The sequence below is a fragment of the Vitis riparia genome, chromosome 1 (assembly GCF_004353265.1).
Source record: "Vitis riparia cultivar Riparia Gloire de Montpellier isolate 1030 chromosome 1, EGFV_Vit.rip_1.0, whole genome shotgun sequence".
Taxonomy (NCBI): domain Eukaryota; kingdom Viridiplantae; phylum Streptophyta; class Magnoliopsida; order Vitales; family Vitaceae; genus Vitis; species Vitis riparia.
In genome coordinates, this window is record NC_048431.1 from 8,916,594 (window position 1) to 8,929,234 (window position 12,641).

The 12,641-nt window shown below is 34.7% G+C and overlaps 2 protein-coding genes across 2 annotated transcripts; one reads left to right on the forward strand and one right to left on the reverse strand.

Moving 5' to 3' along the window:
• The first annotated feature begins 1,128 nt into the window (after positions 1 to 1,128).
• LOC117911511 (putative glycerol-3-phosphate transporter 4) lies at positions 1,129 to 7,336 on the forward strand. Its single transcript, XM_034825918.1, has 4 exons — positions 1,129 to 1,360; positions 1,795 to 2,899; positions 4,235 to 4,780; positions 6,995 to 7,336. The coding sequence occupies exons 2-4, from the start codon at positions 1,870 to 1,872 to the stop codon at positions 7,033 to 7,035; spliced, it is 1,617 nt and encodes a 538-aa protein (XP_034681809.1). The 5' UTR covers positions 1,129 to 1,360; positions 1,795 to 1,869; the 3' UTR covers positions 7,036 to 7,336.
• Positions 7,337 to 11,118: 3,782 nt separating this feature from the next.
• On the reverse strand, positions 11,119 to 11,541 carry LOC117915316 (circumsporozoite protein-like). The gene has a single exon (XM_034830870.1). The coding sequence runs from the start codon at positions 11,539 to 11,541 to the stop codon at positions 11,119 to 11,121; it is 423 nt and encodes a 140-aa protein (XP_034686761.1).
• Between the last annotated feature and the right edge of the window lie 1,100 nt (positions 11,542 to 12,641).

The window sequence follows — 12,641 nt, forward strand, 5'->3', positions numbered from 1 at the left end:
TATTTATATATTTTAATAAAAAATATTTTTTAAATTTATTTGCAATTACAATACTATTTTTATTTTTAATAAAACTTTAATTAAATTCAGTTAATATTATATAAAGTGAATTTACAATTTACAAAATCAAAAGAAAAAACATGTTTAAAAATAAGTAAAATTTATTTATCCAATCCATTTTTTTGTTTACTTTTTGAGAAGTATCCTAAAAACAACTTGTCAAGACTCTTATTAATATATATATACCAAAAAAACTATTTTTTATTCTTAAACTTAAAAATAATTTTTAAAAACAAATTTTTAAAAATATGGCCAAACAACCATAAATATTTTTACTCGAATAATTCTATACATATTATTTTCTTATGTTTTATATTAAAATTCAATAAAACAACGACAACTATGATCATTAATATAAATAAAAATTAATGTCATTACTAATAAAACAAAAATTGATAAAAAGAAATTGTAGAAAGTATTTGTTATCTTAAAATTCATCACAAATATAAAAATAAATTAACATTTGAAAATAAAAATGATATATGGTAGCTCAAAATTCATCACCAAACATATATATGATAATATTTTACTTAAAGTATTTTATAAGTGATTTTTCAATATTATAAATAAATTTTCATAGTTTTAAAAGTATTTTTTAAAATTTGTAAAATATCTACTCTTTTTTTTATAAAAAAAAAAAACTTTTTAAACTAAAGACGTTTTATAAAATCACCGTAAAACGCACTCTAATCAAACTTCACGACTCGTAAGCCACAAATCTCTCAAATGTATAACCGCTTGTAAGCCACAAATAGTCATCTCTCAAATGTATAATCCACAAATATTTATAATTTATTTAAAAGTATTTATTTACATTATTACTTACTTGGTTACATTACTCAAATAACATGATAACTATTAACTACACAAACCGCAAGTTATAAATTATTTACCACATGGCGGCAGCACCATGGCTTTCTAAATCCGCCTTTGATCACCGCCCGCTGATTCTACCACCTTTCCAGAGTCCTCGTGGCGCAGACCCGCGACGATATCAGCTCAGTAAATCGCCACGTCTCATGTTTTCTTGATTCTCTCTAACTCTTCGCACGCCCTCCCGCCACCTTCGCTCCCCCTCTAAAATATCTCTCTCCCCGACTCTCTCGCTCTAAAAAGGCTCTCTCTCTCACTTGCAACCCTAATACGATCATCACCACAACCTCAACCTCAACCTCAACCTCATTCGCCTAAACTACACACAACTTCGGCACCGATTATTCTCCGAAACGTCATTTGTTTTCTATCCAAACGACAGCTACATTTATGTTTGATGTCTCATCAATGCATAGTTTCATGATTTGTAAGTGAAATATTTTGATTTTTTGGGTTGTTGTTGTTGTGGAGAAAGAAAGGTTACGTTGATGCTCATCTTCTGAGCGTTAAGTGATTTCTTGCTTTTTTTGAAAACACAAATTTCAGCGTGTGTAACCAAGAAATCTCTTTTCCAAGCTATGTCTTCTTCGCCTTTTGATCCGATTTTCTGAGTGGAATTTAAAAAAAAATTAGATTTATAAGATGATGGGTTTTATTGACTACTATGAATTTGCATATGTACAACAATTTTTTATTGTTTTTTATTTTTTTTATTTTTTGAAAAATAATTATATTTTTGTGTGTGTTTTTTTTCTAAAGATTAATGTCTGCTTATTTGGTTATTGCTTTTAAGATGGGAAAATTGTACATCCCAACAAGGATATTCAGCTGAATTTTGGTTTCCCATTTTGTTCTTTGAAGGAAAGTATCGAAAAGTTTGTGTGGAACTGGTGGGAGGAGAACTGAATTTTTTGTTGGTTTTATGCAATCGTAAGGATGGCACGGCGTTCCGAGACCGTGAGGGGTACTCCACCTGGAATTTTGCTCATAAAAAGCATAAGAGGCAAAGAGTGGCGACAAGGAACGTACAGATATGTGGTTCTCTTAATCACATTTATAGCATATGCTTGTTACCATGCTTCTCGAAAACCCAGTAGTATAGTCAAGAGTGTAATGGACCCAGATCCTAAAATGATCATTGGGAAGGATCCCTGGCCAGTGGGTGAGATATTTGTAAAGGAGAAATGGTTGGATAGTGGCATTAACAGAACAAGAAAAGAGGGATGGGCTCCCTTTAATGGAACAGATGGGACCTCGAAATTGGGTGAGATTGATGTTGCATTTCTTGCATGTTACTCGTTGGGAATGTATGTTGCAGGGCATCTGGGTGATACACTGGACCTTCGGCTGTTTTTGACATCTGGAATGATTGGAAGTGGCTCCTTTGTTGTGCTTTTCGGAATGGGTTATTTTTGGGCCATTCATGTGTTCTGGTTTTATCTTCTTATGCAAATGATCGCGGGTTTGTTTCAAGCAACTGGCTGGCCCTCTGTTGTTGCTGTTATCGGTAATTGGTTTGGCAAGAGAAAGAGGGGTTTGATAATGGGTGTATGGAATGCTCATACATCAGTAGGGAATATTTCAGGGTCTCTTCTTGCTGCTAGTGTTCTGGAGTATGGATGGGGCTGGTCTTTCATACTTCCTGGTTTCCTAATCATTTTGGGAGGGATAATGGTTTTCTTGTTTTTGCCTGCTTATCCTGAAGATATCGGGTTTCCCTGTCCCCATAGTTCAACTTCAAGTGTATATACAGATTCTACTGATGAAGAAGCTCAGGTAGAAAGAGGAAATTCAGAGCAGAGAGTGACAAATGTCCCTCGAAATGGTTCAGTAAGTAGGAGAAGTGTTGGGCTTGTTCAAGCTTGTTTAATACCAGGAGTGATACCTTTTGCATTGTGCCTTTTCTTTGCAAAGCTTGTGGCATACACATTTCTGTATTGGTTACCGTTTTATATAAGTCAAACAGGTATATTCTTGTCTCTTGAAATCTGCTAATTTGTTAAGTTGATAAAAGAAAATCAAATCAATAGAATCTGCAACTTTGTTGTTGATCCTGCAGACTAATATTTTATATCTTCTGATGTGATTAATTATCAAGTTCTTTTCATTTCTGTCTATGAATGATTAAAATTTCTGGCATACAAGGAACTGAAAATTAGACTTATATGCTAGTTTTGCAATATGGGGCTGGTTAAATATTTTTGAAAACACATAACAAACTGCTGGATGCAAGATTGAAGAGCTTGGCCTCATTTGAGGATGAGAAGGCAATAGATGTTCTAGTCAAAGGTGTCTAATTGATGGTTTGAGCAATATGTTAAACTCTTTATTGAAAAAATGTTAGTGGTCTACTGCATGCACTTTCAACATTTAGTGGTTAATCATAGGTTTTTATTTATTTATTTTTTTTTTATGTGTGTGTCATTGACCATTATTACCATGTTAAGTTACCAATTATTCTAAAAGGAAGTTGTTAGGTAGTGGGCTATGCCTCAAGGGCTGCCTTCTTTGGGCTTGCATGTAGGCCCATTAAATTGAGGGAAATGAACATTGTAATGAGATTCGAAGGCTCGATAAATTGAGGGAATAAACGTTGCAGTGAGGTTCGAATTCATAACCTTCTGCTAAACAAGACTTTGATACCATGTTAAATTACCAATTTCCTAATAACTTAAACTGTTGGGATTATGGCCCACAATGCATATCATGCTCTAACAACCATGAATTGCATTCTAGGGTAATGAGTCACCAACCATCACTATTAACACCTCCACATTATCGATTTTACTATCATCCTACAAGTATTGTCTCTACTGGATGTGGCAGCAAAGTCTGTTTTGTGGTCTGCTTTCCTTTTTTCTTCCCCCCCCCCGTTAAGTAATCCGTTGTGTCTATGAAAATATTGAAGAAAATGTTTTTTAAGAAATCTGCTTTTCATAAAATTTCTCTAAAAAAAAAATTACATACAAATGAAGGAGCTAGAAAAAACAGTTGTTTTAGAGTTAGGCATGCATGTTAACTTTGTTCTCACCCTGCATTCTTGTCATTGTTTCCATGGATGGAAACTTTCAACTACAATATAAATTATAACTCTTATCCTTAAGAGGATACTTCTGATGGACATTGAGCTTTTTGGCTAACTTTTCAATTATATATGGATTCCTCAAGGTTGATTCCTGCAACCATCTTAGATCTTAACATTAAAGATGGTGATAGAATATTCAGTTTTCAGATTCTTTTATGTTTTCAATTTGATAGCGCATCTATATTTTTTTCATTGTTTCCAATCATGATTTTGCAGCAATTGGTGGGGAATACATGTCTGTGAAATCTGCTGGAAATCTTTCTACTTTGTTTGATGTCGGGGGCATTGTTGGTGGAATCTTTGCGGGCTATATATCTGATAAACTTAATGCTCGGGCTATTATAGCAGCCAGCTTTATGTATGCTGCAATCCCTTCAATGCTCCTATACCGCTTATATGGGAGCATTTCTCAGACCTTGAACATTGTACTGATGATGACTGCTGGCTTGTTTGTAAATGGGCCCTATGCACTTATCACAACTGCAGTTTCTGCGGATCTTGGTACACACAAATCTCTTAGAGGGGATTCTCGAGCACTGGCAACAGTTACTGCCATTATTGATGGAACTGGATCAGTTGGTGCAGCTCTTGGTCCTCTTCTTACTGGTTTTCTTTCAACAAAGGGATGGAATGCGGTATTCACAATGCTAATTGCTTGCGCTCTTATTGCGGGATTACTTTTATCACGTCTTGTCTTTGATGAAATTACTGAGAAAATGTGCAAGCCAAGGCCTCTATCTAGTGAGGAGCAAAGTTTTGCAGGTATTCCCCCATCTTGCTGCCTTCTTTCATTTTCATTTAGCATGTGTTGAGTTTAATGATCAGATATTCCATCAAAGCGAATGGGCTCATTCTGTTCTTTGTAGCATTAAAAGACGAAAACTAATCCTCCATAACTGTGGAACCACAGAAAATAGAGCCCTCACCTCACAATAAGTGATAGTAAATAGATCAGTTGAAAGTCACTTCTTAAACCTTAAAAAACCCAACTGGACTTATAATTGCCCCAGTAATTAATTATTCCGCACATTATACAAAAAGGCTCTAATGAAAATCTTCTGGCATAAATTGAAGAAGTTCTGGTGTCGTTCCATGTAAGTGGCATATCTAGTGATACCTGATGTAGAAGAAGGTACAAGTGTTAGTAAAGACATTCCTGGAAGAGATGTGCAACCATGCCAGATCTGGTGAGGAATAGGGAAGAATTCCCTCACAGATGAATGTGGGTAAAGAAGTTGGTCAAAGAGAATAGGCTTGGTTTGATGATTTTGAAGGAATGAAGGTGATAGATGCAACAATTAGATAACAAATTCCATATAGCTCGTCTAAGAGAGAGTAGGTGGAAAGGGAAAAAATAAAGGAGATTCAAAACAGGGGATTGTGGGACATAAATTGATATACAGTGTTGATGCCTAATTTCATGCTGGCATGTGGATCTACAGTTGTATGTCCGACATGAAATCCAGGATCAATGACATGTAGACACATCTTCTGTTGAGTCTTTGAAATGTTTGCAGTAGGTTCTTTCTCAAAAGAGGAATATTGTATGCATGACAAGGTGTCAAATTTTACGGGATAATGATAGAGAAAGAACAAAAGAAAGTGGTGGATGTTACTAGAACAAGGGATAGAACATGATAAATAGAACTTTTTACTAGTAAAATTATATTTGTTACAATTAGCGTGTATACACCCTAATCAGGATTAGATGAATTCATTAAGCTGAAATATTGAGAAATTATCTATGAATTAACTCGAGACATACCTGTGACATGGTGGAAAAAACTAGAGCCAAATAAATTGTTGTTTGATAAAAGAAAGGCAACTTGCAAGGTTCGTAAAGTTGTCCCTTAACTACAAAACTTAGAATTAAACAAAACATTTTAATAGATGACAAAGAAAGTGAAGTAGAATTTCATGAATTAGGCAGTGGGGTTTGAGAGAGTTTTGTCCAAAAGACAAAATGATAAAAGAAGGAAAACGATATTTGGGATAAGAAAGTTCGCTTACATGAAAAGAGGGGACCATTCTGTTAGTAAGATATTCTTTTTGGAATTTAAAGGAAAATTTCATTTTTAACAGCAATTTGGTAATCAAGCAATGAATTTTAAACAACTATCAAATCAAAACGTCATTTACATAGAAAATCAGGAGCCTACAAAGCCTATCTTTAGAGTAGACTGAAGCCTTCGAGAAAAAGAGGTAGAGGAAATAGCATATCTAGTGGTTTTCAAGGCATGCCCTTGTTTTTGGTTTTGCCGGTCGTAGTTTAGCATAGGTCTCCACACACCATCGTGTAACTGATACTAATAATAGATCATACTTCATTTTAATCCTCACCCCACCTCCCAAAAAGGAAGAACCATGATAGTAAATTACGTACCAAGAACCCTTCAGATATCCACATATCTGCATAACCCATGTCATTTAACTAAAAAAAAGGGGGTTGAAGCACCATGTGGTTTGAAGGGTACAAAACTTCCAAATTTCAGTTTTCATAATATACATAGATTATGGATATAGAAGGTACATATTTTCTGTTTACACCTTTCATGCTCGGAAATAATCTTTTGTCAGGGTAAGTTATAGGAGGTTAATATAGCAAGCAGCATGGCAGAGACTTCAATTAGTGAGTCTGTTGTGGCAGGTTTATTTTATGGCTGGGCTATTATAGTTTGACAAATACTCCAACTCTCTGCATCAATTAATTGATTGGTTTAAGACCTAAGAAAATAGAAGAAAATCCAATGATTGTTCCTGTCTAAAAGAGCATTTAACTCTTGGGAACTGAGAATGCCCGGTACTCTTTAGAACATTTTTTCCTTGTGGACCATCCCCTGGATTCTTCATTGTTATCCATCCCTGCCATTATTATATGTTGGGAACTTAGTTTTCACTAATCTTGCATATATTTTTCCCTTTTTTGTATCATTACAAAAGTTCCCGACTCACCGGAAAGAGTCTTCTCTTCTGCAGCTCCAGCATCTCAACCCCTTCTGAGGGACCAAAGACGATAATAAAACAGGTATGGCCTCACAAGTTTCATAGACTTAAAAACAAATCAATAACCAAAACCAAAGTTTGAAATAAGAAAAATGAATATTTTGCATCTATATCCGAAATTTTGTTGGCTTTCTTAGTGGTCACTTTGTTTTTGCTGCCTGTAACATATACCTTACTGATAAAGCAGTTGGATATTTACTCTGTGTAACATACATACATTTACTGATAGGCAATATGGAGTTGTGTCTCCCCCTTTGATTGTACTCTGAGCAATTTTGTTGGAACTGTATATGAAATTCAATTTTGCTTCAGCAACCTCATATTTTGGTATGAGTTCATTAACCATACACAATCATAAGGCACACTGCCTGGAAGGCTGAAAGGCTGGAAAGGAGAAAATGAGGCCAACACTGGATGGAAACTAGAAAGATTCACTATGTTGCTAGCCTTTTTGCGGACCCAATAATAAATTGGGGTGGTCTGTTCATCCAGGCTGTCAGAATAGGAATGATATAAAAAAATAATTTAATAAAAGGACATGTGAAAGACATGGAATGTCCTCAAATGTAAAGCGACCAATCATCATATTTGTCCCTTCTGATTTCACCACCCTATCTTTTTAGCTCCTGTTATCTTGCCTGTTCTAAAGGTAATCAGGTATAAATGAGTATTAGAATTCTGAGAAATCCTTAAAAGAGTGACAAAATTGAATATAGTTTTCACTCTTTACAAAATTCCATTTTTGCCTTTTGGGGGTCTAATTATTTGGGCTCCTTTCCTCTCCTCTCCTCTCCTCTCCATCAATGCCATTAAATGTGTACAAGAGTGGGGTGTTTTTTATTTTATTTTATTTTATTTTTTATTTTTTATTCTTTTCTTTCATTTTCTTGTGCTATTATTAGACCATCTAATTTGACAAAAATGATATAGGTCTTATGCCAGGTTCTTAGCAAGTTTATATTTTAATTATTATTTAAAACATTATATAAATTGGTAATTCAATTTTTTTTTAAATAGTTATTAAAAATTATTGATTGAACTCACCATGTTTGGTATGCGAAAATGACGAGTGGGAATGAGCATCTCATTCCTCTTCTCTCTTACATCTTATCCATTTTCATATTTAGATAGAATGGAATCAAGAATGATTTCAAATGAAATGAAATTTGACTTTAATTTATCACTTATTATGAGGTATTTTGATTCTATAGTATAACTTATTTTTAAAAATTAAAAAATCAAAAACTTTTTTGGATAAATTATTTTTAAAAATATTTTTTATTAAGATTTTATAAAAAAAAAATGTAAATTCTATTTATATATAAACCAACTTTAATTCAAGTCTTACTAAAAATAAAACTAGTTTTGTAATTATAAATACATTAAAAAATAAATAGTTTTTAATGAAATATGAATATTAATTTTATAATAAAATCATAAATCATATTTTTATAAATATTATAAATATATGAATATTAATATTTTATTAAAGCATAACTGAAAAATAAATAATAATAATAATAATGTAAAGTTAATAATTGTTAATACTATTTTATTTTAAATGAATTTAAAAACAGATAAAATTTAATTTTTTAAGGTATAAATGAGTTAAAATTTTTATTACATGTGTACTTTTAGTACTCAATTAAGAATATGATCTTCTGAATTTTTTTTTATTTAATGTATAATTAAATTATTCTTAGAAGTTAGAAGATTTATTAAATAATTTATAACAATAATCATGTCTATTAATATTTATAGTTATTATATATATATTTGAGTTTTAAATTTTTACTTTATTTTTAAAAAATGTTTCTCAATAGTGGAATAATTTTTTAAAACAAATATGTTTTTAAAATCACATACCAAAATAATTTTTTTCTTTCTATTTTTTTTATAACTATGTATAGTGTGAGAGTTTTTTTTAAAAATAAAAATAAATAATTATTCAAACTTAAATTCCTAAATAATAAGAATTGAAATCATCAAATATATTCTTATTAAAAAAAATTAAAATAAAACAAAATATTTATTTTCACTCCATATTTTCGTGTGTCAAAACACGCCCAGTATGTTTTGATAGTTTTTATATTTTGATGTTTTAGCAATTTTGATATTAAATACTTGAATAAATGAAAAATTATATTTACCCAAAAAAAAAAAAACATTAATCCCATTCATGAACTTTCAAAGACAGGACAGCTTGAAAGGGATATTTTTAACATCATCAATCACCCCTTTATGATCTTTGGCTTATATTCAACTCTTTTGAGGTGTTATGATATGGACCATAGAGGGAAAATAAAAATAAATAAATAAAAATAATTTTTGATGGACCACTTTTGATTTATATGTTTCATATACTCTCCAAATAATAATAATAATAATAATAATAATTTCATTTGTTTTTTATTGTTTCATTCAAAATTTGAAGACATAGAATGCATGATGAAGGTTATTTTGTTAATTGTAAGAATGAAAGAGGAGAAATGGGTCACCGAAAGAACTGAAGATTCTAGAACGAGTAAGGGTAAAGTTGTGAATAAGAAAAATGAAAGGGACAGGTCAGTAAATATGGAAGTGTCAGGATTAAAGGCATTTTGACCATGTCCTTCCTTCTTTTCTTATCCCTGCGGTCCTGGTGCTGCACAACTGGCTGTGCCTAGCACCCAGCTGGTCATGAAATGACTGAAATCACCTCGCATACGCTCTCTATTTTCCAAGCCCTGCCCGGTGATTTCGGGAGAAAAAACTATCACCACCCACCCATCGCCACGTGCGCTAGTTGCCTTCCTTCCAGATTCTTCCCGCTACGCGGTTTCGCTAACCTGCGCCAGTGGCGAGTTTTTCCTCGCCCAAGAAGGAAGAATTCCTCGTCCTTTTTAGAGAGTGATTGGTTTTTTGAATACATCAATAGAACTTATTCCATGATCAATAATTTTAAAGGCGAATATTATAATTACTTTTAAAAAAAATGTTTTAAAAAAAATAAAAAATCCCAAAGTAATAATTTTATTCCTTTGATGCTAATTTTTTTAGCTTGAAATTATATTTATATAATAATGTTTTTGGGTATGATCAAATAGGAGCCTTCTAGAAGATTCTAGATGAATACATTATCATTTTGTTGGTAAATTTTTCTTTTTATGTTATGTTTTTATAATCCAATGTAATAAAGCTCGAATATATGATTTTTTTTTAAAAAAATCAAGAAAATAAAAAGATATTAAATGAAGTGTGAAGGGGAAGGGGAAGGGGAAGGGGAAGGGAAAGGGGCCCAGGCTAATGGAATTGTGAGGCTCGTGATTAAGTCAGCAAAGGGCGGTTTGGTGGGAGTGGAGTAAAGACGGGGAGTGGAGTAAAGACCGGCTTCAATTTTCCTAAGACTCGAAGCACTACCGTGTTTGTGGGGGGTGTGCGTGCGCATGTTAAGCCATTTTAGCGCATCATGCGCACCCAAGATACTATGCATTGCTTTTAGTAACCCCAGTCAATCTTCTAATCAGCACCACTCCTCGGTCATCCGGGGAATACTTGAGTCACCTGGGTTTGTATGGAGTTTTCATGCACTTGGGGGCAATATGGGTATTAGCAACGCAAACAAATGTAGTATCATGGCTTAATTATTCCAATGGGAGTGGGGACTGTTATAAATTATAATTACATAAAAATAATTTATTTATTAAATAATAAATAAAAAGATAGTTGAAGGTTGAAACAACACAAGAATGAGTGGTTGTAGCCTTCTAGAGAGGGAATGCCATGACCAATGAACCATGAGGGTAACTTCTTGGAATTAAAATGATAATTCACAAGGGTAAAATGAAAATATCTTTAAAAGATTGGTATGTTGGTTGATGTGATGAAGTTGGATGAAGGGTTGATGCAACTGGGTGTGAGAATAGTGAGAAAAATCTCAAGTTCTAGGGGGTCCATGCCTCTATATATCAAGTCATCAACCGTAAGAGGCGCACACTCTCAAAAACCCTTCCAGGCTCCAAGGCTCCAACCTCATCGGTCAGCTCTCGAGTCATGGCTGTGGTACGTGCCATGCTCGTCCTCGCCCTCTCCCTAACCTTCGCCGCATCCTCCCTCGCTCAGTCCCCCTCCACCTCTCCAGCGTCTCCCCCCTCCACCGCAACGCCCCCCACCGCCACTCCCCCAACAACTATGGCAACCCCACCGACCTCAATTTCGCCATCCCCAACTACCTCAATTTCGCCGTCCCCGACTACCTCAAGTTCACCATCCCCGACTACCTCGCCGGTATCGTCACCTCCACCAGCGGCCACTCCTTCACTGAGCCCAGGCCCGGCTATCTCACCACCTGCGCCTCCTTCGCCGGAGGGATCACCCGGTCCGTCTCCACCTTCGACGACTGCACCATCTCCTTCATCTACTCCTCCAGCCGGCGGGCCTGGTTCATCACCACCTCCTCCAGCCGGCGGGCCTGGTTCATCACCACCTCCTCCTTCACCCACGCCGTCGCCCAGTGGTGGGTTTGTGCATGGGAGCAGCATGGGGTTGGTGGCATTGTTGGGGGGAGTTGCAGCGCTGCTTGTTTAGACACATGGTCATTGATTTTCAAACTTTACTTAGTTCCAACTTCCATGTAGATTAAGATAATTATTTGCGTATTCTTTTTTTTTTTCTTTTTATCTTTTGTTTTCTTGTGATTTTTGGAACCCCATTTGTGATTTGTGAGGATGGTTGGTAGATTTTATTCGGATGTTACATTGTGTAGCATTTTGACTTTAGATGAATAAGAACGACCTCGTGATTCTTGTTTGTGTCTCAACTCGTTTATTTTGTTCACATTACCATATATTTCAGTAGTAGTGGGGCTTTGACTTGACTCAACTCCACTCATAATCAACTCAAAATTGTAATAACAATAATAATAAGGAGAGCTGTAACAGCATTGTATCAGATTCAAAAAGTCTCCAATCAGATTTAAAATGCTGATAAATGTAAATTCTTTCCAAACTCAGAAGAAAAAGAAAAATGATTACAAAGGGTAGTTGGGTGATTGGAGGGGAGGGGGGAGGGGGGGTAGATGGGAGGGGAGAATGGAAGAGAGAAGAAAAGGTTAGGTGACAGCTGGAGGAGGTAGAATTATGAGGAGGAAAAGGGGGGGTGGGGGTCACTGGTGAGTGGTGAGATAGCTTTTGGAAATGGGGGAATAGGTGTCCTTTTGGAGGTGCGTGGAAGGGAGGAAGAGGCTTAAAAGGAGAGGATGGTTGGTGGGTTGTGGTGGTGGGGCTGAGTTGAGACAAAGCTACATGAGGATGATAGGGATGTGCACATGGTGTGTTTGTCTCCCCACACAATTCTTTTCATTATTCTCCAATTTCCCATTCCTTCTTTTCACCTTTGCCTTTCTTTTAACTTTGAGATTCTGCCTTTTGCCTTGCAATAAAATATATGCACACTAGCAAACATCACATTCTCCTTTTCCTTTCTCTCAAGATATTCAATAAACTAGGACTAGCATACCATGATTAAAGAACCACTAAGTATATTTTTTTTGTTTTTTATTTGTTCTTCTAATTCTCCTCCATCAGAATTAATACAAAAGTGGATATTTTTTCAAAAACCACAGACGGGTTCTTACAACTTT